This window comes from Calidris pugnax, unplaced genomic scaffold (genome assembly GCF_001431845.1).
Source record: "Calidris pugnax isolate Ruff unplaced genomic scaffold, ASM143184v1 scaffold34, whole genome shotgun sequence".
NCBI classification, from domain to species: Eukaryota; Metazoa; Chordata; class Aves; order Charadriiformes; family Scolopacidae; genus Calidris; species Calidris pugnax.
Window position 1 is genome coordinate 361,862 of NW_015090771.1, and position 27,719 is coordinate 389,580.

General features: G+C 42.8%; 1 protein-coding gene across 3 annotated transcripts in view; it reads right to left on the bottom strand.

Annotated features, from left to right (window-relative positions):
- Nucleotides 1-27,719, bottom strand: part of UNC5C (unc-5 netrin receptor C) — a 267,227-nt gene that overhangs the window by 51,557 nt on the left and 187,951 nt on the right. For 2 of the 3 annotated variants that reach the window (XM_014941257.1, XM_014941251.1), the window contains exons 3-4: nt 23,261-23,404; nt 10,047-10,150 (exon numbers count right to left, since the gene is read on the bottom strand). In XM_014941257.1, the coding sequence (XP_014796743.1) occupies nt 10,047-10,150; nt 23,261-23,404 (248 nt within the window). The remainder of the gene's footprint in view (nt 1-10,046; nt 10,151-23,260; nt 23,405-27,719) is intronic. The other variant, XM_014941264.1, reaches the window with a different exon arrangement.

A 27,719-nucleotide genomic window follows, 5' to 3' on the forward strand; every position in this document is an offset into this window, starting at 1 on the left:
TTCATCCCTGCAAAAACACTGAGGCTGATATGAAAACAGGAGTTGGCAATATCAGGAAAAAAAAGATACTCTGCATAATTCAGTATCCTGCCTCTGGCTCTTCACAAAATCTCTTAGGAAAAAGATCCTCTTCACCTAATGGCTCAGAGAATTTTTTAACAATAAAACATTAAGATGTCTTTTTTCCTGAAAAATCTGTTTTGCCAGTACATCGGTACCGCGTGTGCATGTCTAAACCCCATCTCTCTTACAAGTCACCTCTTTGTTGTATCTAATTCAGTCATCTTCTGGCATCCAGATTTTTGCAATGTCACGAGTGAGTCCATTCATGTAGCAAACAATAACATAACCAATTCTGAAGGGAGGGACTGATGGGTGATTTGACATGAGATGGGAGGTTCCTTTCATATATGTTTTAGTCATCAGTCAAGCACCACAAGAAAGAGTGGATGTGTTTTCTCCCTCAGTCCTTGTAGAAACAATAACTGATTAAACACACTAAAACATGTAAAAAAAGACTTCTGTTGATACTTATTTTCAGTTATTAATGGCCTCATTTTTTCTGGTGCGGGTGACAGCAGTGTTCAGCACCTCCAAACCTCAGATTTTGGTTTTTTTGAGGTAACCAGAAGAGGTGGAAGCAGGGGTGTTCTGTCACATAAGTAGGAAGAGAACAGGTGTCAAATACGAAAGAGAAAAGAAGAAAGGGGAACAAGACGGTGTGATTTATGAATGACAAGTATGCAAACAGTTATTACAGAAGTTAAAAGCAATGATTTCTTTTGATGCCATGTCATTCCCCAAGGCACAGCCCCCTTGCTGAAGTAGGCTGTTAATCCAGTCAATGCAGAAACTTATCCTGAATTTAATTCTGCTGCCTGAATAATGGTGGCTGGTTCCCTGGGGAAACCACCATGCTCACAACAAGGCTGGCAGACGAAGCACTGGTCATTGATGTGCCAGAGACCTGCACCCTCTGGGCAAGTGGACAGAGGGGCAGCAGGGTACCCCTGGGCATTTCAAAGTGCACAAGATGCCCATCTTCAGGGTCATGTCAAATCACACCCTCATGGCTCCAATTTTTCAACTCTCTGGAGAAGAGGTTTCTAGAGCAGATGTTTTCTGTTGCCTAAATATTGAGGATGTACATTTACTGGCTATAAGCACAAGTTTTGAACAGGCACTTAGATCTATTTATTCAACCAAATCAGGCACATCCCTCCAACTGTTATTAATAAACAGATAGATGGTTGTGCATATATGTAGAAAAAGCCTGGGCATCAGTTCTTCCTTATCATAACAGAACTAATTTAATTGGCAACAATACAGCCATGAAGGATGGGGTAAGTGTTCCCTTGTGGAGATGACAGCTATGGAATATTACAACAACATGCAAATGTGTTTTTTTACCTACCAGCCCCCATAACAAAGCAGGCACAAAATCCCTGTTTCTTTTTTTAGTTTTCTACTCAAGAAGGTATTTTTGTTATATGTTGCACGTTGTATATGTTATATGATGTATTTATGTTTGCAAACTGACTAGCAGGAGAAGGCCCCTCTGTAAAAGTGTGAACACAGTGAATAAAATCCTGACTGACAGTGACTGCGGATGCTGAGAAGGTGGAACACACCTGAAGTCAGCTAGTTTTTGGCCAGAGCTCCTTAGTCTTCTGGATGTAATTTGCAGATCAGTGAGGCACACAGCTCCTGCCAGCTGTGCTGCATCTACACGTCCAGTGCTGCTAACACCCTGGTGATCCTGCCACGAGACTGAGCTGTCCCCATGACCAGCCGAGGAAGTGCACCATCCAAGGCGGCTGGAATTCGGAGCAACGTACCTCACAGCATCTTTTCTGTCATCCTGCTCCCCAGTGAGAGACAGATGTGTTGTCTCTAATTATTCGCTGATTGGTATCGGGAGATACATTAACATAATTGGCACATTTGTTCTAATTAACAGAGGGAACCTGCCACACGCCACCCAACATGAAAAGCGAGACCATCAGCAAGGAAAGAAAGCCCACAATCACTGCCCCAGCTATATCTTTGAGCTGCAGGACATTTCCAGCAGCAGCCTGGAATAAGGCAGCGCACGCAGAGACCAAGACGTGCAAAGCTGGGCCAGGCTTCTGTGCAGCCTAAATGAACACGGGGAACATAAATCACACAAGCAATTACATATGCAGGAAAACCCATTACAGAAGATAATTGCTGACACAATTTTAGCCATACCAAGTTAGTAACATTACTAGACGCTTAACTCTCTTAGCACACTTGCATATGTGTGGCTGTTTTAGAAACTGGTAAAGCAGAAGCACATTTGCTCCAAGAGAAACCAAAGAATGGAAAAGGGATACAAGCTCACCCAGTTCCTCCCCTCCTGCTCATATGAGTCAGTCCTTACACCTCTCACAATCTCGAGAGGAAAGTCAGCAGGGTGAGAGTTCTGGATCCTGGTCTCTCATTGCCTCCTCTGCACCAACCTGCCCTAGAATCATCTTCAGAGTGGAGAGCACCTGCCGAAAACAGCAAGTCTTCCACTCCCCTAGACATAGGCAAAGCCCTCCAGTGCCCTCCTCCAGAAGAAGTGCAATCCTCCAGAAGAAAGAAGATGCAAACAGCTGGGAGCAGTGAGAGATTTGCCCCGATAAAAAGTAATTTAGGATTCTGGGAGGCAAGACCATTTGCACCCCTGCTTTCCCCAGGGGAAACAGGGAGGATGGCCTGTGGCCAACACGGCAGGATCACTTTCCATCTGACCTCCCAACCATGCTGGCGTTGTGGCTTGTGTTCTCTGCAGCTTTACCGACCAGTCATGGTGGCACTACTCACCCTGCTGCAGTCCCTGCTGAGTTCACATCACCTCCAACAGCCACAGGGAAATCACAACTCCCTTTCTTCACCCAAATCATGACACCAGACATGCACCCTATACTATATTCATAGTAAGGGCACACGTACATGTGCCAGCAAGAATGAAACATCTGTGAAGCTAACTACTGATCTGGACACAGTACAAGACGTCCAAGTGAGACTGAGAAAACTTTATCAGTTTTCATACAGGCTGTTGAGCCAGCAGCTATTTCAGGTACCTTGGGACTTGAGTGCCTCTTTCAAGAATGTTATTTGATTTTTGGATTTGGTTTCAAATGTACACTTTCATCCCAGCAACTGCCTGCTGAAGAGGATGTTGTCCTCTGCATCCTACTTGCTGGAAATAGATTTTTTTACCTAAGATTTAAAAATAAAAAGAGAAAAAAGAGCAGTCTCCAAAGAGGATGAAACTACAGCTATGAGTGACTGCAAAACACATATTGAGAATGAGACAGCAAATGCAAACCACTGTGACACGTTGTTCAGTTGTTGCTACTGTGCTTCTGCTGCCAATAAGGGGAATTTGCATTCCTGCTGTGGAAACACTTCCTTAATTGCACATATATGCAGCTTTCTGCTTAGTACTAGAATATACACAGGGTGAACGTACAGCTGCTGGATGTCTCCAGCCCTATTACCACTTCACTTTATGCACAATGGGGAAGTGAAGCCTTACAGAAGAAACTTCAGAGGCCAAGGTGAACTGCATGGCTAAGGCAGTAGCAGATAGAGAACTCTGTTTCACAGACCCTCGAATCCAAATACACATCACAGCATCTATAACCGAAACCCACAGTGGCTGCCATGTGGCCACCAGGAACTGCTGGGCTCCCCTTCCTGCTTGAAAGAGGGGTTCAGAGTTGAGGTTCCATGTGTTGGCTGATGTTTTCAGCACCACTTGGGCATGTGGACTCTCCAATACCCAAAGCAAATGGGAGGGGTCTGTCTGAAAACAGTTTTAAATGGGTTGGTTACCAATGTGAAGTCTACAGTTCTTTGGATGGATGGACGGCCTCTTTCTTCACAGCACAGAGCTATGTGCTTTTCAAGATCACCAAGTTCAATAACGGAACAGGATGTTGGGTGCTGGCTGCATTCCCTAAGGATGAGCCCTTTCCAGTTTTCCCCGAAATTGGCATTGTGCCTACTGTCCTGTGGACAGTTTCTCCTACCAGTCCTAACATAAGTAGGATTTTGTCCAGGTCACACTTTTCAGTGAAAGAAAAACATTAGTTCTAGAAGCACATGGAAATTCCAGCAAAATCCAGCAAAACCTGATCAGATGACTTTTAAGTGACAGCTGTCATGCGTTCTGCAGACCACATTTTGGAAACCCCTCCATTAAAACATGGGAGCACTGATGTTCTTCACACCAAACGTGAGCACTGCATCTGAAAAAGTTAATGCCAGAGGAAGTGGCCAAGGCAAATGCTATCACCGGGTGCCTGAGGGTGTTGGGAAGAACTGGGGGCTCTGCAAATCCCTGCCAGAGGTCACTCTTGCAGGCACTATGAAGCCTGTTGGCCACAGGGAACAAGAATCAGTTGGTGTCAAAGTAGGACCTGATGGACTAATCTTGTAGGCTTACTGAATAGTACGTCCAGGATGAGAAGCTATCTTCTCTAGGGCGAAATCTGTGAGGTACGCTCATCTACCTCACCAAAAAAATACAGCAAAAGGTGTCTGAGGGTGTTGGTAAGAACTGGTGGCTCTGCAAATCCCTGCCAGAGGTAACTCTTGCAGGCACTATGAAGCCTGTTGGCCACAGGGAACAAGAATCAGTTGGTGTCAAAGTAGGACCTGATGGACTAATCTTGTAGGCTTACTGAATAGTACGTCCAGGATGAGAAGCTATCTTCTCTAGGGCGAAATCTGTGAGGTACGCTCATCTACCTCACCAAAAAAATACAGCAAAAGCTGTGTCCCACACAGCACATCTTCCAAAAATATGCATAAGGTAAAATGCTGCTCTTTCTGCATACATCATGAAGAGGAGAGGTAGTTTGTGTTAGCTAAACCAGCATCCCAGAACCACCTTTGCCACAAAACGCAAACTGTGGAGAGGAAAAACTAGCAGGGTGCACATCACCGCTCTTGTAGAAAACCTCCTGTTGTGTTATTTTATAGAGGAACTAGAAACCTGACCATTCTCCAGTCCCACAGATCATCCTTGCTGTGCCAATCATACAGATTCACTTAGGAGCACACTCTGCCCTCACTTAACGTCAGCATCAACAGAACTTCTCTAGAAACGAGAAGTATAGGTCCCATAGAAAATTCAGGTTTCAAAAAAACTCTGTCCTGCAGGGGAGAAGTATAGGGGTAGATCCCATAGAAAATTCAGGTTTCAAAAAAACTCTGTCCTGCAGGAAGAAATGCACATGGGTTCCTTTCACTGTGGAAACAAATGGACAGGAAATGTAAAAATAAGTGCACCTAATAAGGTAGCATCAGCTATGAGATCCAAACCCAAGCCTGTTTTCAAGCAGAGGGTTGTAACCCACCTCTCTCACTTCTCAAAAGAGCGCCCTGACCATCCACCACCAGAATGGGGTGTAAAAAGTATGTAAAAAAGAAGATAAGTGTATGGGACCAGACACTGACAATTACAGGGAACCACCTAATAAGGTAGCATCAGCTATGACATCCAAACCCAAGCCTGTTTTCAAGCACAGGGTTGTAACCCACCTCTCTCAATTCTCAAAAGAGTGCCCTGACCATCCACCAACAGAACGGGGTGTAAAAAAGTATGTAAAAAAGAAGATAAATCTATGGGACCAGACACTGACAATTACAGGGAACTTTAATCTTCTGGAGAAGGACAGGTCTCCATTGCCAGACCTTACCCAACAGCTCTCATGAGAGGTTCTCATTCTTCTTAGGCTGTGCTCCTTCTGCACACAAACCTACTTCCCTCTTCCTCCTGTTGCCAGCCAAAGACAGTTCTGCTGTGTGTTGCAAGGCACTGCAAAGGACAGTCACTTCCCAGCTAATTAGTATTTGTGGCCACAAACTCCTCCACTCTGCTCTCCTAGAGCCTACTTTCCTGCCGGGAATATAAACCACTGCCTCAGTGACACACACCTGCATGGAAATGCATACACATGAACTCCCAATTAAGGGATAATTGCTGCTAAACATAAGTGGCTCTCATGAAACAAAGCAAACAGTGGTAGTATTAATAATCAATTAGGTGGAGCAGCCACCTGATGCTGCCTATTTGGAGAAGTCCCCAGCTTCCACCAGTTTTTGCCCGTGCAAGAGCAGCTGAATAAAGTCTGTGTCACAGTCATCTTGACTCAGCAAAACACCCTTTTCTGCCTCTTCTGCCTCTGACTCAGGGATGTTTTTCCCCTTGCTTTAGTTCCTAATTAAAGCCATGAATGTGGATAAATATCTTGTCCAGTTTTAAACCCAGCTGGGTCACCAAACGGTATGTGGTACCCTGTTTTGTAATTAAACTACTCTGTGAAACACCTCAATTATAATTAAAGAAGCAACTATCCCCCTGTTAAAGGTGCAGCAAATCACACGTTTCAATGCAAAAGTTCATCTGGCAGCTTACGGCATATTAACCAATCTTACATCTCATTGATGTTTTGATCTATAACCTATCAGAATGAGCTAATTTGATGTGACTCAGTGTCTCCAGCAGTATTTTACCATGTGCAACACAAGGCTGGCATCTTTCAAAGAACAAATTAAATGAGCTAAGGGGTAATTGCTAATAACTGCCATTACTGTTGGAGCATTGCAGAATGGGACCCTTCCTGCCTTCTCAGGTTAGGCTTGAAAAAAATGCACACGCAGAAGAGAGTGGAATTGAGAACGACATTTCTGATAGCACCAGGGAACTGTCTGATCTCCGCTGAGCGCCGGCAGCTCCTGCCAGCTCGGGCAGGTCAGGCTGCTTATCTCACTACCTTATCCTGCTCCTCCCCATTGAGGAAAAGCAGAAGGCAGGGAAGCATGGAGCTAGGGCAGGCTGTTGTTTAGTTTTATCTCCATTCCTTTTTTTCCCTTTTTTCACAGCAGAAACAAGTGAATTTGCCCCTTCACCCCTCGGCTATGTGTGGAAACCAACTGCACTGGTCCTTCTACTGCTTGCCCGGGCCACGTATAGGAAAAGACAAAGCATTTGCCTGGGTGTTTCACAACTTGTAGGTAGGTTCAGCTTGATATTGGCTATAAAACTGTGAGTGGTGAGGCACGCCACGGTGCAGCTGGCAGGGACACCAGTTGGGGCTGGTGGGCAAAGGCACATGGCTGCAGAGAAGCTGATCTGGTCTTCCCAGTGACCAAGCAAACCCTCGGTTCCTTACTTGGTCCCATGTGAACAAGCAACGTGTACTTGGATTTGACCTCAGGCCACGAAACTGGTGTATTTTAACACACTTTCTTCTATTTGGATCTTGGGCTTTTTTTTAGTGGCTGTGATCTGAGCCTACTCTAATGCCCCTCATGTCCTAGTGGATCTGAGGGACTGGTAAGTGCTGCTTTAAAAGCTTTGCCTGCCCATTTCTGTCTTTGTCCTTCTTGCCCTCCGGAGCAGCTGTATGCTGCTATGTGGCTCAGCTTTTCAATAATAGTAAGATCTGCTCTAGCATTGATCCATAAGAGCTTGACACAGTTAATTGCAATTAAATAGGCTGGGAATTATAAGACTAAATTCCCCAGCTACTGAAAAGAGGACAGAATGTATCCCTGAGCATGGTTGTTCACACCACTTTGAAATATCAGGAAAAAAAATAATTCTCCACCTTTCTCTTGATACTGGAGAATAAAATCAAAGATAAAAAGCAAGAGGAAGACTCCGTGACTCTGGACTCCAGCATTATATTACACTGAATGTGTATTTTGTACTGTTTCACAGCGTAAGCTTTTCTTCCTCTGTTTTGGAGTTAAAGCCAGTGACTATTTCAGAAAGCAAATATGTGGTTAAAAAAAAAACACAACAAAACCAAACCAGACCAAAACAAAATGTCCGGACTGGGAAGAGTCTGAGGTACATGCTCACCAAAGCATTTGGAAATGCTGCTCACAGCTGCAGCATATGCATTACCCTACTCACAATCAAAGCAGTCTTTCAACAAGATGGAAAAAAGCCTCAGCCTGCTGCCTGCCTTCTCCCAAGTTCTCTCTTACTTAGTTACCTGCACCAGCGTATCAGAAACTTCTCCGAACAAATAAACGAAGTCTTAAACAAAGAACCCATTCATCTCTAAATTAAAATAATCATGTAATCCTTCAACCCACCAAGTTACCTTTCATCTTTCCATTTTTTTAAATTTATCTTACCAGCTTCAGCAAGTGGCTGTAATAAAGTGTCACATTAAGGTATTCATATTCATTAGTGTTCAGGTCTTTGTTCTTTTAATAGTGTTGGAAAGAATCTACAAAGAGGCTGTATTAGGCGGCTGTCCAATCTGGGCGTTTGATCTCCTTCTGACTTCAAAAGTCAGGAGAGGAAAAAAAACAACATTGAGAATGGTTCTTTTGAATGTCAGATGGGGAGTATACGATTTCTGAGCCTGCCAAGTGTTAATTGGTGTCTGCCCTGACCACGATACAAATAAGATTCAGAGCCAGTTAATGTATAGTCATGAATCTCAGCTATTGACAGAGTGAGCCAGGATACTAGAAGGCAGGGAAAAGTGCAATTATTACAAGAGCAGCTCACAGAGGATCTTTTCAGAGATCACTTCCATGCATCATGTTAAATCACGCTGTTTGGGTCCCAGATGCCCAACTGGGCATTACAGACCTTTCCGAGGGAATAATCACACTAGCTGCTGAAATTTCAGAGGTGCTTGTAATACCGCATTCAAACAAACTACCCATCATCATCAATCTCCATTTCTAGCACAGGTAATGAAGTTCCTCATTACTACCCTGCACCTCCAGAACAACATATCCCATTGCAAACACTCTTGTCGTGACACAACGGCAAGTTGATTTGATGCAAAGAAGCATCAGAAAGGAAAATAAAAAATTGCTGCTAAATTCCTGAGGAAAGTCAACTGATTAATATTAGAGTTGTCAGCAAGCCGGCTTGGCAGACCTAAATACTCTTTACAGTTTTGGGGATCTCAACAGGGAAAGAAAACAGCCTATGGGAAAAAAAAAAATGGGAAAAATCTTCTATGCTAATTATTCCTTCTGATGTTTGTGGACACGTTTCTGCAATTCCGATTAAATCTAAACTCGGGTTAGATGGGGAGGTAACACTTTAAGCTTCATCTCCTGAGAAATCAGTCATCAGCGCTGAGTGACAACCACTTTGCTACTTAGCCATGACAGTCTAACTTATCCTAATGCAAATTGGCAACAGTTTCTTCTGTGCGTGGCAGAGGAAAACCGAGGAGAATTCAGATAGGGGAATTACCGTCATTAACAATCAATTTTTCTCTTAACAGCGGCAGCGGATTTAGGATTTGAGAGGCCCCCCTGTGACTCAGAGACCCCCCCTCCCATCAGCAGTGTGTCTGAAGCTGGAGCCACCACTGCACTTAGGCAAGCTCCTGTTCACAGGGACGCCTGCTGCTAGGGGTGGACACAGATTTTGCTGGGGGGAGGGCAGGGGACCCACCCCGGGTTTACTTTACAGCAGGAAAACCAGATAAGCTCCTGAAGATGGATTATTAGGCAGACATACACCCTACTTGCCCCCACCTCACGCTGCTTCACCTGTGAGCCTCTACTGGACCACGGTACATCTTCTTGTGCCAACCTGGCCGGCTGGTGCACACACAAGCATGTGCACAAATGTGAGGGAAATACAATCTGGCAAACTGAAAATTAAAACCTTTTTATACTATGCTTGAAAGGTGCCTCTCAGAATAAGTGAAATGTTTTTTTTTCTTTAAAAGGAAAAGGAAAGATAGTAGATAATATGCCCTGCCAGCTATGTGTCCTTTGGAGACCAAATATAACTGTGATTTTTCGAAAGGGAAGAAAAAACTGAAACCAAACGGCTTGCAGCTCTGCCCAGCAAGGCACCATAACCCACAGCCATTAATCAGTCTCAAATCAATCTTGTCTACCAGCAGCAGCCAGTCAGCTCTCCGTTACCACCCATTCATCATGCCATGCCCTAACTCACTGCACCATTACCCACTGATCAGTCCTTAGCCAGGATGCCCAAGTGCCAGGACACCGCTGCTGCTGCTCACCTCAGCTACTGGGATGCCTTCAGGAGGACGGCACTGGAGCAGGACCTCTTGCTCCAAGGACACTTCTTTCCCCAAGGGCTCCTGCTCAAAAGTCTTCCGGAGATCTGGGGAGGGAGAAGGAGAAGAAAAAGAATTAGTAGTATTAATAGCTGGTCGCATAAATTACGTTTGATTGCCACACTGCATAAATGTGAGGGATCTTTCTAAACAGAGAAAATAGCATTTCTGCTCCCTGGAAATTGAAGCACTTAAAAAAGACTGGGACATGTTTTCACTTCATTCCAACATTAAGCTGTCAAAGGTTTCATAGTGGATTTATTATTTATATTATGGTAGAGTATGTGAACCCAGCGAGGATCCAAGGCCTCACTCCGGAAGGTCATGTTCAGACACAGAACAAGAAGCGAAACAAGTTCCTTGCTTTAGGTAATTTATGTTTGGTAAACTATGCCAGTGAAGTACTAAAGAAAGTTATGGAAAATTAAATAAACCTGTAAAACTAAAGCACATAAGCCTTAAACTCATGAATGCAAGTGTTCGTGCTGTGATTTGATGCACTTTTAGTTTATAAGCATTAACTTTACAGCTTTAGCTTATTTGTCTTCACTTTTTCATTACCCCTGTATCACTAAATAGATAATAATAATAATCATAATCTGGAGCTGAACTGCGCTTGAATCCCAGCACAGTACCCCAGAAATGCAGCAGGCAGAGAGGGCACTGAATGTGTCTCCAAATGCTGGACCACTTCATCGTACAAGACAGCTATGAACCCTGGCTCTTTGGTATGCTTCTGTAACATCTTTGTGTTGGTGGTAACATGGAGTTGAGAAGTTCCCTCCTTACCACCAGCTTGCCATGGACTGGCACCCTCTCCGCTGTGCCAGGGAGAACAGGGTTTCAGAGAAGTGAGAATTCAGCCCCAATAGTGACTGGGGATATTTCTCTCCGCTGCCAGTTCCTGCTGCAAATGGACACGGGGTCATGTTTGAGGACATATCAGAGAGATGGCCTGACTGTAGAAAAAATACTTGCACAAAAAAGTTATTTCTATTTTACGCTTTGTTTTGAAGTCAGACCAGTTTTGTATGCCAGCTCATGGCAAGGTTGCACAAATACTTGTGTCATGCTGGAAACAAGTCATATGGGAACAATTTAAAAGCCAAATATTTCATATTTTGAAGCCATAACCTGCAGCTGTGCTGGAAAACAGATCACTGAATTGAACCAGTTTACAAATAAACCATCCAAAGAGTTATTTTTCATCTAGATTACTTCCAAGATCTGATTTACAGCTGACCCCAGCAGGAACTGCATCAGCACTACCAAAAGGCAAAACCTGGGGCAGGCAAACGCACAGATGGAAAGAGAGATGGGTGTTTGCCATCAAAGTCAGCTCCTCTGAAACTCACCTTCAGATAGCATGAGACCACTCACTGTCAGGCACATGTGGTTGTTCAACTACCTGGAATTAAATGTCAATCCAACTGTCCCATGGAAAAGCTCTGTCATAGCTGGAGGTGCTGATTTTAACTTAAGCTCAAAACATGGTAAACTTCTAATGTCCTTAAACCCATCCCTAGTGAAACTGAGATGTCTCTTTTCTTCCCTTGCACTGAAGGCACAAGAGGAGTGACCCCAAATCCCACGCCCTCCCCACCTCTGGCATTCCTACTCCCTCCGGCACACCGGGCAGGGATGCCGAGAGCCCCTCTGATGGGGCAGGATTTATTGCCACAGTTTAGGGCGCAGAAAGATAAGCTTTGGCAGCTCCTACTGTAGCAATATAAGAAATTACTGCCTCCAGCTGCCTGCTTGCTTGGGGGTTACCTCTGTCAAAAGGACACACATGCCAATGTCAGAGCCATCTCACTACAAAATTCTCAGTTGTTGATGAAGCAAGCTTTAACCTACAACACGGGGTAACTTATGGCAAAGAGGAGGAGCAAACATCTGGAAGTGATCATTCCTTAGGATGACATGCCAAGCTTCACCAAACTCTGCCTGTCAGCATCCTTGTCACACTGGAGCTATTCCAGGCCAGCGAGGCTCATTCATGTGAGAGTGACCAGAGCAAGACAATTGACCAGATCAGGTCAGTCTCTGACACTTGTGAGAAGCTCCCACTGCATTGCTAGCTCCAGCATCACCAGCTTCATCCCACCCTCTCTGACATGCTAACCAGGGGACATTTGGGCTGTACAGCTCAATTTGAGTAAACCCAAAACCCTCCAGGTGCCCTGTGGGTGGGAGTCATTCCGAGGACACAATGCTGATTTTTGGCTTGCTGTGCTTCTGCATCATAAACATAGAGACAAACAGCTCTTTCAGGAGCTGGTGTGTTTCTTGGGATGTGACATTCTTCATTAGGCCCAGGCTCCTCATACATCCTCTGGGATTGACAGGTATCCCGGGCACACGTAACACCAGGTTAATGCAGTTTGCTTTAGATTAGCAAATATTGCTAGCAGTACCCATATGTTCATATTATTGCTAGTTTCCAAAGGAAAAGAATTACCTCCACATCAGGTCCACCTTCACACATCTAGCAGGTACACATACATGCATGGTGCAGACAATTATAACAGATGTATCGTGCTCTAATATCACGGCTGAGAATAAATGAGAAAGTCACCGTGCCGGTAATAGTAGCACATAAGCACAGTAATAAGTAGTACATTAATAATAGCTTTCAGGTGTTCAGATATGGAGGGATGAAGACAGTAAAGGCAGATTAGATAGATAATAATCTGAGATTTTTTTCCTTGACACATTGATTTACTGTCCCGCCTACCTTCCTGAAACATTAATAGAGCTCTGAAGTTCTCCAGAGCCTCACACACACAATAACCACCTCTCTTATAAAGCACTTGCCTTTAAAAAAAAAAACTCATATTTTGATGCATACAAAAGTAAACAGCATTAGTCTCGAAATGTGTAATAACAGTAAAAAAATCCCATTTTAATCTCCTTATCCACAGCTGGAATTTCCGGGTATGAACAGTGGGGCTGTGGCAGGTGAGACGGATCCGGTGGGACCTCGGCTCCCCGCTGCCTGCGGAGCCTCCCTCTGTGCAGACGCTTTAACGGCACCGTTGGAGTCGAGCAGGTCAATAACCCACAAACTAAAAATACACTAAGTTGGGGCCTTGACATAATAGACAGTAATGTTCTCAAAGGAGCCATTAGATACTATTGAGTAAATGATACTAATTTGTGGGGGGGGGAAAAAAAAGTAAGTATATAATTGGGTATTTACAAGATTGGGAGCTCTTATACCCTATTCTGGTGGCTCCTTCCCATGTTTTCCCAGCTTTATCCCACCAGAACTATCCACCACCTCCTGCCACAGCCATGCCACATACAAATAGCTACAGATGTCAGCTGTGAAGGGCAGGTTTTATCCAACCAAGCATCAGGTTCACTGGTTGTTAACAGACAAACAAGTTAACAAGGTGGTTGTTTAAGTGATGAAGAAGCAGAGGGCCCAGACAAACAACTTCATCACCTGCTCTATCATGAAACACCTTCCTGGGACAGCACTGGGTTTTGAAATGACTGTTTGGTTTTTTTTTTCTATGGCCCTTGCAGTATGATCTCTGTGGATAACAACGACGTCCTTCTAACTCTTCAGTCTTCAGGTTCCTTTGCCATTTAACAAATATAGTCATCATGGCAACTTCACGTTGTTGACCAGGAGTGAGTGAGCTTGCTAATATACTGAGGGACTTTGGAACTTTTCCAAGGAGAGTATTTTCAATAACATTTTTCACTTTTTCAAAGTGTCACGTAAGTTAGAATCGCTTACAAGCAAGAACAGAAGGGATACATTACCAGAGAATGGTAAAATACGAACAAAATGCATCCCATTTAAAAAAATAATAATAATAAAAAAGTTTTAAGAATCTTCAGAAAATATGCCTGAAAAAGCAAAACAATAAAACATTAGATCCATTCTGGGTCAGGACCTCTTTGTCTGTGAAGAGGCAGTGTGAATTATTAAAGCCTCGGGTCTGCAGCAGCCCTGTTAATGCGACACTGAGAAAGAGACTTCTCTCTCCTCACTATAGGAAGAGACACAAGAGAAAAGCAGTTGCACTTTATTTCCATTATAATTGCCATTTTCCAGGTAATATAGAATAATCCCTGATTGTCTGTGTTAGCAATACTCTTCCTCCCCTTATAGAGGTAATATTGCTGCCACAGCCCATCTCTTTTGGAGCAGAGCGAGCCCACATGGACAGTAATGCTGAAGGGTCTGTCTTGTTTTTCTCACCAGCTCACTCATGTATTTCACTCTGCAGGTGGGGATGTCAGCCTCAGGCTCAGGGGACAGCCCGCACCCCTGGCAGGCATTTTCCCCCACCCCAACTTCCCTTCAGGGCTGTCTTCATAAAAGGAAACCAAGGAGAAGAATTAAAATTCTGGTCTGCCACCTTGAGCCAGACTATTTTCTTTACTAAGGTATCGTTTTAGTAAATTCAGAGGGGGCTCTTGTGGCAGGTATGGCAGCACATTTACAGCATACTTAAGATGAGACTTTCCTCCAAGACTCCTGAAATACTCCTGCACACCACTCCCTGGTAAGGACAGATGGCTGCATTCAGAGCTGCATTGAAATGAGAGAATTTCCACAAGCATAAAACTGAAATAGTATAATGGGAAATCAGAATCTCAGTGTACACCATATTGTTAGCTTTATTTCTGAATCGCTATGCTTTTGGGGGAGAGGAGCATTAGATCTTAATTTTGATGCACTGCTAAATGACTTCCTTTTTCGTTTAATGCCTTTTTAGCTTACAAACCACTCAGAAGTTGCATTTTCGCCTGCTAAAGGTACTAGTTTCTACAGGAACTCATGGCATATCCCCACTTCCTTTTCTACCTGTCAACTTCTAAGAAAGAGCATAGAACAACCCTGTTCTTTTTTTGCAATCAAATGTATTTTATCTCTTTGCTGTTCTGGGTTTTACTGTGATGGGTGGGTGGGTAAAACTTTAAGGGTATCTTTTATCATTTCTGAGAAATGTGATAAGAGGCAGAGCAGACGCCTTCAAGGCAGCGCTAATGCAAGGGTGACTAATGAATGAGCATGAAAAACGGACACTTGTCAGCCAGGAATTAGATGTAAACCAGAAACGAACAGAACAATGCAGCATTACTGTCAGGGAAAGATGGATTTCTGCCCTTGGTAGACCTTAAAGACTCTGTGCTGCTTCTAGGAACTCCACTGTCAACTTTCCTTCTATAACAAACAGTTCAAAAAATGAGCATGTATTAAGAGCACAAAAAGAGAAAACGCATTATTTTCCATCCAACTTTCAGACAGAATCAGAGAATGACAGGGGCTGAAAGGGACCATATTAACTACAGCCATTGAGAGAAGTACGTTTGGTGTGTGCTTTCAGAGAAACAAGCTTTTAAGAATGTAAAAAGACCTTCAAAAGAAGTACCTATTTCCATATAGAAGACAGCTTGCTTTGCATGGGTAAGTATTTACAGGCATCCATATAAAACCAAACAAGTCATAAGCAAAAAATGCAATTGAAAGGGAAAATGGCTTGGTATTATTTTAACCATTATTAGAGGATCAATAGGTACCAAGCTCTCCATTTCAAGCCTATGTCCTACCATTGAGAGTTTTCTCAAGAGATAAGGTTCAACACTGTTTTAACTTTAGCTAGTCTAATAAGAAATACCCAAGCAGAAAAATAGTTGTGTAAAAAGAGTGAGAAAAGGCCACTGATGTTCTGCAAAACTAAAGAGGATCCACATGCTTGGGAATACACATCTCACTACATTTCTTTCCAAACTTGGATGACGGATGCTGAGTTAGGGAAACATGATTAATATTATAAAACTGACCCATTCCTCTTCCATCACTTTCCGTGATGCAGGTGGAGTTCAGAGACACCCTGTTCTGCAAAAGAAAGGTATTAGAGACTGAATTGCAAAGAAACCATGTGCTATCAGGCACACTTTGCCATCGCTTTTCTGTTCACAGCTGAGTCTATGACCGTTGCGTGGGGATTGATCACGCTGGTGGGTAAGTAATGGAAAGGTTAGGTACAAAAAAATCCTTTTTTTTTTTTTTTTTATTTTTGTCCTTGTGTGGTTCCGCCTCTCTGTTGTTACTTGGATTAAACCAGATTTCCATTGAGACAGTCACAAGAGTGTCACTGGTGTGTAACTCAGGAGATCCCTCTGAAACCTCTATCAATTGCTGTTGTAAGTGTGGCGCTTCGCCCGGAGGAGCGCTGATCAAAGCCTTATTTATAAGGCTTATTTTTTAAACTTAATTTATATAAATTTATATAAACTTACTTTATAAACTTAATTTTATTCACTAATTTGGTGATTGAAGATGGAATCTAAAGTTCTTATTTTTCAAATAAAGCTAAACGTAAAGAAGTTCAAATGACCTCACTTCAACAGATGCCTTTCTAGATGACAGATACACTAAAGGTACTAAAGAAGACAACAGAAACATCGTGTAAGTTGCACTTCATATGCAGAATTGAATTTAAAACACACTGAATCACTAAAACAGAAAATAATTTCTATAAATATGGTCTTTTGTTGTTGCTTCTGATACACTAATCTGACACACAGCTGTCTGGTCACTACCAAATCTAGACCAGATTTTGTTAACTTCCTGACTGCATCTGTGTTTCACAATCAAGCACTAGGCAGACTCTATGGAGAGATGATCATCTCTTAGGCATGACAGCGTAGGTAGGATATTCTCAGTGCTCCTACTGAGGGATTAAATTCTTATAAATTCAGTAAAGGGGTTTCCCTTTAAAACAAAAGCAACGCTAACAGTGAAGTAATGTGATTTGTATTTATTGCAGTTGCAACTGCATCCTAAAGTTTGGGAGTCTGGAAAGCCTGCTGACTTGGGAAGCAGCACAGAAGCAGGCCTGTCAGGAGCAAAAGCAGAGCAGTGGAATCAAATATGTTAAATGCTCTGTGAACTCCTCTGCTGCCCTCTCTGTGATCTGCCATTCTCTCTTCAGTAATCTCAGCTCCAGACCACTTCCCTCACTTATCACTTTATTAACTACAAGCAGCAGATATCGATTAGCAGCAACTTAAATGGTGTACAAGAAAGAAATTAAGGTCCTATCTCTGCTAACTCTCATTCCCACTTATCAAAGTTCACAAAACACATTTTTTGGTTTATTTTTTAATACTGCATATCCCGGACGTACCTTCCCATTAAAACTTTCCAGTGATGTCCTTCCCAGCTCGCTCTCCTTATCTCAACATCCACCCCCCTTTGTATCTATTGCAATGTGCTCTAATGCTCTGGTGGTGAGAGGAGAGGGAAGAAAGGGGCTGCAGCGATGTAACGCTGAGCACGGGCCTCAGGACTAAAAGGTGAGATAACCGAGTGTCAGTAAAGAATCTGTCCTGTTTTTTTAAAATATCTCTTTCTTTGTACGCCCGCATACTCCTTGTCAGTGGAGATAAACCATCAGGTGAACTAGTCTACTTTCTGTGCTGCATTTATCTTATCAGTATACAGTATCTGACATGCATATATTAGCTACATTCCTTTGAAAAAATGTCTGGGGGAAAAAAGGCTTTTAGATAAGTACATAGGAAACTAATATCAAATTATACAGAGGATTAACAAGCACAGTTCTTTACTACACCAGGGCCTTTTAATTTTATTATTTTTTTTTTAATTCTGCTTTTAGGTAATGAATAAAGGAAAAGAATATTCACATTCATTACACCAAAAAAGACCAGGTAACAGAACAAGCTGCTATTTTCTTATAGGTTTTCAACAAATCCAAAATCAGGAAGCAGATTTAGGGCTTATGTTCTTACTAAATTTTCTCAAGGACAGCCTGGGTTAATGTCATGAAGTCAGTGAGCCTACAGCAACACTGAAATGCAGCAAATAAAAAGTGAGGCTGCTTTATGCACATGGGCTCAGAGCAATTTGTCTTAGCCACCCCTTCATTATCTGATCTGAAAATTAGGTCAAATTCTGCAGCTATTTTTTAGTCTTTATCAGAAGTATTTTCCAGCAGGTTTAACTCTACTCTTGGTTACATAGGCTCAGGCCTCATTCATCCTTTTAACAGGAATTTTGCCCTGTTAGGTTTTACCTGTTCTGTTACATAAAATTCACATCAAAACTTTATATTGGGCTTGTTTGGTTGGGTTTTTTTAACCAAAGATAAAGCTACCCAAACCCCCTCCTTTTTTCCCTCTACAAAAGGAACATTTTTTTTAATTGGGCAGAAAAACTATATCAAAACATATTAGTGACTCCTAGTGCTCCTTAGAGGATGTGTCTAGAATAAATAAGAAATGTGTGAATAAATAGGAAATATGTTTTAGCACTTCCATAGGCCAGTATCTCTGAAAATTATATCTTTCCAGCTCTACAAAGATATACACTAGATGTCCCTACTTTGTTGGCTACTGAGATATCTAGAATGGCAGTGTGAAAATTAATCCCAACAAATCTTCTGTTTTAAGAGGATGAAATGCTCAGCTCTGTCCTCTTGGGGAGACCAACGCCTCAGGAAGATGAATACCATGAAATAGGAAAAAAGCTGAAAATAATGATGTTTCTCTCACCTATTGTTTCTCCTCCTTTTGAGAAACAGCCTGCACAGAAGGGAAGTGTGATTTCCCAGCACACTTCTCATCCAGGAGTGCAACGGCGAGACGTTGTTAAATGCCCTGAACACTTAGAGAAGCCAGGATGCTGGCTTTAGACTCAGACTCTTTTCCTGTTTCTATTGCTAGCATGGGCAGCCTTTGAAAACCAGCAGCATCTTCACTCTGTATTTATAGATTACTCCCTTCCTGAATAACTGCAGCTCTTGGCCAGAGCGATGTTGCAATTGATTTTCACAGAGAACTTTCATTGACTAGGTTGTTATGTACTTTCTGACACATGCCTGACCCTGCATTAAACAAATACAAGCCACTTTTCGAGGATGCACATTTTTCACACTTTCAAATTACTTTTCAGTTAATTCTATTACACGCTCAGTGAACAGAGATGTTGAATGCTATTTTTTTTGTTTGTTTGTTTTAATGGAGTGCAGCTCCAGCCCTTGAGAGGACACAATAATTCCAGAATAACACCAGTGGGCATAAGGGAGAAAAGTGAGAAAGAGGAGAACAGGAGAAGAAAGAGGAGGAGGAAGGGGAGAGGAAGAGGGAGAGGGAGAAGGAGAGAAGCTTTTCTTAATGTGATAGGTATGGCTAGTTATTTTGCAGCTGTACCTCTCTACATGAAATCACCAGGTTCAGGTACTAAAATAAATAATAATATAACTTAAGCAGAGCAGTTTACATGCTCCATTTACCTTTCACTTTTCCCAAAGGTGTCAGTGCTCACTTTTTGTACAAGTTAAAACTGAAGACTGCACTGATGACAAATACGCAACTACAGCTGTAGACAGAGCTGGAGAGATGGACTTTTCCGCCCCACTTAAATTTTGGACATCCTTGATTTTCTAGATTAATAAATACTGCATGGACCCCACCTGGCATCTCAGATTCATGGCACATAGTGTGCCATCAGGATACTTCCCAGCTGTGTTTGAAGTTTAGATAGGAAACAACTATTATATTGCCTGTACAGATTCTGTAGTCGAGGATGTGAATCTAGATGAGTATTGTTGTATCTGAGTCCACAATTTGAAATAGGGATCTTATTGATCAAATGGCATGGTAAAATAAGGCATATAACCCACATCATATGTCTGAGTTCCTAAAAAAATAGCCCCGAGTTACCTGAGAAAATTGTAGAAGTCTGTGAAATTGGAAATGGACAATTTTGCAGACAACATGCTTTTGCTGCTGTTTGAAAATCTGCAGTTTGAAGGCCTAACACTTCAATCCTTAATCCTGAGGAGTCTAAGTGATTTGCCTATGTCACAGCTGCCCAAGAACCCCAAATTCTAGAACAAGAAGTTAAAAAAATCTTCACTAAAATACAAGGCCATGTTTCAGTTACAGGCCCATAAAACTCCCTGGAATTTAATTCGACTGTTTTCAAAAAAACCATGGCTCAAGAAAAATCACTGAAGTGATTGTTCCTCTCTCTCCAAATTATGGTAAGAAAAAAAAGAAAAACTTATACTATGAGCACCTTCAATAGAAGTTTGGAGACTCAGGAAGAAATGGCAATTGTTATAAAGTAACCTGCATACACATACAACGATCATGAGTTATGCAGAAATTAAGTGTATAGGTACAGCAGTATACAAAAGTTACTTAACCATCAAGTGAAATACTCAGACTTCTAACCTGCTTTAATTTAATGGTCATCTGTCAAGGGCTAACTGGCAGGACATGAAAATCTACTTAATGAGTTAACTTAGTCAAAATCTAAAAAAACTGTTCAAACATTGCTAAGCCTCTCTAAAGTGCTGACTGTTAGAAGAAAAAAAAATTGAAATTGCTCTCTTTCATTTCAGTACAGAAAAAGAAAATCCTCAAAGTCTTGAAAAGTTTCCTGCCATGGGAAAGCACTATGCACATCTGTAATGGTGCTTCTAATTTTGCAGGAAGACCGTACAATAATTTTAATTCCCCTTAATCCTGGGGAAATTCCTTTCTGAGGCTAATCCTGTACTCAAAAGTACAGGTCCTCTTCTTCCAGTCAGTTACTTGGACTAAAAGCTTTCAAAAATGGGTATTTAAATTGCACCTCCTAGATCTGTATCTGGATGTTTACACAGAAGGTAGCTCCTCTTCAAGGATTTAACCCCATAATACTTCCACAAGAACAAAAAGAGAATCAAGCTTTAAATGGAGAGTTTCAAATGACAAAGAGTTCTTCCTCTAACGTGTCTGTGAAAAGCTTTATTTGGTTTGAAGAATTCTCTTCTCTAGTTATAAACTGTTAGGCAGAGTGCAGGAAATATAAGTGTGGTGCAAACCCAGCTTCTAAAGACCTTTTTCTCACAAAATGTGTTTTTGCTGAGGTGAAAACAGAAGAGACACAATTCCAGATAATATATTTTGTTCCCATTATAGAAAACAGGATTTCATAATGTGAAAGAGAAATGGGAGTCCCCAGTGCAACTACTCTATTACAAAGAAAAGTACCTCTTTGAAAATTAATGAACATTAAATATTTGTACAGTCAAATGAAGATCTGTTTTCAGGGAACTGGTTGCCCTGTGTTTTTGGGGTCTAAGCTGGGAATAGTTTAAAATAAATACTGAGGTTAGTAGCCATGAATAACAACGATGAAATAGCAGGGTTGAGATAATCACTTTCAATCTTGTATTACCAATCTGATTATACGATACATTAACATAGACTTTTTTATTTATTAAGCAGGTTGAGGGAGGTGATCCTTCCCCTCTATTCAGCACTGGGGAGGCCACGGCTGGAGTGCTGGGTCCAGTTCTGGGCTACAGAACAGTACAACAGGGACATGGACGTAATGGAGAGAGTTGAGCAGAGGGCCACAAAGATGACTATCATATCTCCTATGGGGAAAGGCTGAGAGAGCTGGGACTGTTCAGCACAGAGAAGACCCAGCTCAGGGGGATCTCATCCATGTGTACAAATATCTGAAGGGAAGGTGCAAAGAGGAAGAAGCCAGGCTCTTTTCACTGGTGCCCAGTAACAGGACCAGAGGCAATGGGCACAAACTGAAACACAGGAGGTTTCCTCTGAATATCAGGGAACACTTTTTCACTATGAGGGTGACCAAGCACTGGCACAGGCTGCCATGACTATCATATCTCCTATGGGGAAAGGCTGAGAGAGCTGGGACTGTTCAGCACAGAGAAGACCCAGCTCAGGGGGATCTCATCCATGTGTACAAATATCTGAAGGGAAGGTGCAAAGAGGAAGAAGCCAGGCTCTTTTCACTGGTGCCCAGTAACAGGACCAGAGGCAATGGGCACAAACTGAAACACAGGAGGTTTCCTCTGAATATCAGGGAACACTTTTTCACTATGAGGGTGACCAAGCACTGGCACAGGCTGCCTAAAGACGTGGTGGGGTCTCCCTCCCTGGAGATATTAAAAAGCCGTCTGGAATCAGTACTTTGCAACTGGCTCTAGATGGCCTGCTTGAGAAGCAAGGTTGGACCAGATGAGTGGCAGGGTCTCCCTCCCCAGAGATATTAAAAAGCTGTCTGAAATCAGTCCTTTGCAACTGGCTCTAGATGGCCCTGCTTGAGAAGCAAGGTTGGACCAGATGACCTCCAGAGGTCTCTTCTGAATATCAGAGAACACTTTTTCATTATGAGGGTCACCAAGCACTGGCACAGGTTGCCTAGAGAGGTGGCAGGGTCTCCCTCCCCAGAGATATTAAAAAGCTGTCTGAAATCAGTCCTTTGCAACTGGCTCTAGATGGCCCTGCTTGAGAAGCAAGGTTGGACCAGATGACCTCCAGAGGTCCCTTCCAGCCCCAACTATTCTGTGATTCTATGAAAGGAACAGCTGTCACCTCATTTTGTAGCTTTCTTTGGTAATATTCCAACTCATTAGCTTCAGACACTTTTCTTGAGACATGTAACTGCTGTGCCCAAGAAACACAGTTTTTGATGCTTTCCCCACACACAAAGAAGAAAAATGAGATTTTGCACTTAAGAACAGGATAAACTGAAATTCTTACAAATGCTTCTGAAGGCCTTTAGTATGCACCAGAAACTCCAGAAAACACAAAGCCCAACTGGTCAGAAACAAAATCTCTCTTCTGAGCAGCAATGACATCACTGTTCCTCACCCAAACACCATCAACTCAACATGTAGGGTAAAGACACTCACATGCAATGCGGACGTAGGCCTTCCTAGATGGCCCTGCTTGAGAAGCAAGGTTGGACCAGATGACCTCCAGAGGTCCCTTCCAGCCCCAACTATTCTGTGATTCTATGAAAGGAACAGCTGTCACCTCATTTTGTAGCTTTCTTTGGTAATATTCCAACTCATTAGCTTCAGACACTTTTCTTGAGACATGTAACTGCTGTGCCCAAGAAACACAGTTTTTGATGCTTTCCCCACACACAAAGAAGAAAAATGAGATTTTGCACTTAAGAACAGGATAAATTGAAATTCTTACAAATGTTTCTGAAGGCTTTTAGTATGCACCAGTAACTCCAGAAAACACAAAGCCTAACTGGTCAGAAACAAAATCTCTCTCCTGAGCAGCAATGATGTCACTGTTCCTCACCCAAACACCATCAACTCAACATGTAGGGTAAAGACACTCACATGCAATGCGGACGTAGGCCTTCCGGCTCTTGGTGGTGCCTGCAGAGCTCCAGGCAACACACTGGCACCAGTAATCTTCGGGCCCAAAGAGCTCCTCGACTTGCTGGCGGGAAATCTCAATGCTTACCTCTCGGACAATCAGACCTGTCAGGGTACAAGTAACACTGGTCAATGTTATGCTTACAGAGAGAAAGAAAGAAAGAAGTGTAGGACCAGAAGTCTGCTAGCAAAGCTGTTGTGATATGGTACAGCTCTCTACCAATATCTACTCAGCAACATGGACTGTCATAAGGATGTGGAGGAAAAACCCAACACTTAATCTGTGTAACAAGAGAAGTGGGTGAATGAAAAATTAATCAGTGTGATTTTGACTTCTATCACATAATGTATGTAAGTTAGACAAACAAGAGGAACAGCACCTTAGATGACATAAATTGTACCATGTTCCTAGGATGATTTATGTCATGATGGTCCAGCCCAGTTTTTTTTTTTCATACAGAGTCATTCAATTTATATGATTCCCTTAGCCCACCTGTATTTCATCTCCTTTTCCTGGACAGGTACAGCACAGGGAGAGGATATGTTTACTCTGACACTGAACTGCCCAGGAAAATGGATCATTTCATCTCCTTTTGTTGCACAGGTACACAGGGAGAGGACCTGTTTCCTCTGACACTGAACTGCCCAGGAAAATGGATTTTGCCATTGTGGAAAATCACAGAATCATAGAATGGGTTGGGTTGGCAGGGACCTTAAAGATCATCTAGTTCCAACCTCCCTGCCATGGACAAGGACACCTCCCACTGGACGAGGTTGCTCAGAGTCCCATCCGACCTGACCTTGAACGTTTCCAGGGATGAGGCATCTACCAGGTCTCTGGGCAACCCGTTCCAGTTTACAACCTCGTTGTAAAAAATTTGTTCCTTGTATCTAGTCTAAATCTACCCTCTTTCAGGTTAAAACTGTTACCCCTTGTCCTACCGCTACACTCCCTGCTAAAGGGTCTCTGCCTAGCTCTCCCGTAGGCCCCCTTTCTGTACTAGAAGGTCTTCCTGCAGTCTTCTCCAAGCTGAACAACTCCAAAACGTCCCAATACTCTGTAATGATGGGCACATGTGCTGCAGTATGGTTATTGCAAGCTGCCAGTTTGGGCCAACCATTGTCATATACACTGCAGATACTGCAATATTGTTTAGGTTGATTTTATAATACAGTGCAATACTCTTCCGTGCCTGACAGGCTCCCTGGCCCTGCCCTCCATAAGAAATGTCAGCACAACCCCCCCAGACACACAGTCGCACCGACGATGGCAGTGACCCTTCCTTCCAGGCAGACCAGTATTTGCCCACATTTCCCACCCAGTGCTCTCTGCTGGGAAGCTGTTTTGCTGCTTCTAAGTGGAAGGAAATACTGGGGTGTCTCAGGTACCACTGCAAGGATTGTTGGTAATGCCATGATCCTCTAACAACAGACACCGTGTTTCATACTGACACAACCCCTTCCTCTGCCTCAAAATGCACTGCCTGGGCAAAACACTCTTAATTCCAGCCAAGGTACTGGGTGGGGGTGGGAGAGAGTGCTTATACCTCTTGTCAGCATATGTGCCAAAATATCAATAAAGCTCTAATGTGTGCCTGTCTGTAGAAAACACCATTGTCACTTCAAAAATGCACTCTTGCAAATAGCCTCGAATACATAAATTCATGTACAAATACTTTGCGTGGTGGGACTGATTTTCTTTTTCCTTCCAGAATTGCCAGAAAACTCAACTGAAAGATCCTTGGATCACAGCGTGCACAGTTTGTCCCCATCACCAAACACCAAAGGGCAGGTCCTTCTGCTGAACGCAGACTTGAGCCGTGGAGGCCAGCTCCCCTCAGCCTCCTGCCACCCCGCTTACAAGGCCATATTCAGAACCTGAATGTTCCCAATTGTGTAGCACAACGCCTTCCCCAAGTGCTGGAAACCAGGCCAGCCCTTTGATTCGCCTCCAGCCTCACAGAGGCTCCATTCAGGGAGCCAACGATTAATTACTGTTTGCACACACTTGTGCACTGCCATTGAGGCTGCATGCTGTTTGCATCCAAAACTTGGGTTAACAACAGCAGAAAGGAATTCATGCATGTAATACCATAGACTTCTCTGGTGGGAATGCCTTCTAATGAGATGCATTTTCCTGCTAGAGACTACCACAGCCTAGCTGCCTTTTTATTTCATTATCCTTGACATCTTTAGCCATTGAATAATCAACTACTTTGGGGGAAACGCTTAATAGCTTTCCTCCTTGAAACGAAATACTCAAAATATGGCAACTGCACTCCAAAGAATGGAAATCAAAGCGGTGCATAAGCATTTGATATGCAGTGAACAACACTGTGTTATAGACTTGTTCTGCTTTGATGAGCTAATTTGGCTCCAAAAGGGGTCTGAGGGATAGCTTTTGTCCTGTTGAGAAGAGCACGAAGAGGGTGGGGAGGGAGCATGTACATTACATGCATAAAAATGGTTCTATTTTCCCAGTGCAACTGCTGCTAGCCTAAAGATTACTTCAGTTCATTCCCAGTTTTTATAGCACTAGCCCAGGGAGCCTTTGAAGGTTACAATATTATGTTTTTATAATAAGGCTGATTATGACAGAGCCTGATGGAGCAGTGAACTTTGTTACCCGAGGGCTAAAGCAAGCAGGCTCGTAACGACAGTACTGGTTAATAATGATTATGAAATAGTCTTAACATTCAGGACACAAATGCCATCCTCTGATAGTCTGGTGAAGATACAAAACCATATGATAAATAGCTCTCACTGAATGCACCAGCAGAACTTTTTATCTCTGACCTTCTGAGATGCTTTCTAATTCAAAATAACAAGCGACTCCAGGTAGCTTGGGACAGCTGTGAAGTGCTGATAGGTTCCAGGTTATTCAAGTAATTTGGCCTTTGCTTTTTAAGTAATATCAACAGCTGTGCCATAACCAAAGAGATGCACACCTCCTTTACATACCAGATAGATGTTCCCTCATTCTGCATACAAGCAAGAAGTATCACTGTGTCTTTGTCTCTAAGGTAAACTATTTTTCCTGTAGTTCAAAATGTATCAAACCAGTTGGTGACGCCATGAGATCATCTGGGACGTAAGGATCCATCGCCAGAACTTGAAGCTGATTCAACCACAGCGTCGCCAATTGATACTTCATTGCACAAACAGCCACATCCATTCAGTAGGAACATCTCACCAGCTGAAATGCACCCAGCCCCAGGCTCTGGGGCAAGCACAAAGCCATGCGCTTCCCTTGTTGTAGCAACTCGCAATCCTATTCCTTCTGCTAACACACTACAACGTAACCGAATAGAAAATCCCTTTCTGGACTACATTACAGAAGACCCAATTTGCTGAGATACTTCAGCTAGCAACTGCCTTGTTACCAGCTGACCAAATAGAAAATCCCTTTCTGGGCTAGGTTACAGAAGACATAATTTGCTGAGATACCTCAGCTAGCAACTGCCTTGTTACCAGCTGACATACTGCTGTACATCAGATCGCACAGAGGAGCTGCTACCCTCGGTCTGCTCTCATTCAGGAGTGTATCACTTGTCCACCTCACGTGGGCATCAAGTGCAGGACAACTCTGGTATGACAACTTCAAACAGAGATCTCCATCTTGTCCCTGCTGAAGGTGCTTCTGCACATACTGCTGTACATCAGATTGCACAGAGGAGCTGCTACCCTCAGTCTGCTCTCATTCAGGAGTGTATCACTTGTCCACCTCACGTGGGCATCAAGTGCAGGACAACTCTGGTATGACAACTTCAAACAGAGATCTCCATCTTGTCCCTGCTGAAGGTGCTTCTGCTTCTACATCACAGTAGCTGGAGTCATAAAAACCAAAAACCAACCAAACAAAAAAAAGCAAAAAAGAAAAAAAATAGCCAAACAACCCATCTCTCAATTACAGTAGCTGGAGTCATAAAAAACAAAAAACAAACAAACAAACAAAAGCAAAAAAATAGCCAAACAACCCATCTCTCAATATTTCCAGATACTGTGACACGCTGTGCCTGTAGATCAGGCAACTGTTTATCCAACTGTTTGCTTACAGGTGAGCGCACACCTCTGAGTGCAAAATTAGAAGTCACTTCATAAAATGAGTCCCTATATTTTGCCTAAACATATTTAGGATGAGAGAGATCAAGAGATTAGCAGTAATTCATCCAGCATATAACCTACCTGGTATTGGCCAATTCTACTTTGTCACAGCACTAAGTAACAAAACGTCACCCTCTCACAGAAAGCATCTCCTCTACCTTACCTTCTCTATTAGAAATATATCAATTTTTCAGTCTAGTTCCTCATATGACAAGGCTATACAGCAGGTGAAGATGCGCAGCTACATGTTTTCTTGCAACACCTGAGTAAGTTGCCCATTTCCAGAATTAATATAATCACATAGATGGCGGCACAA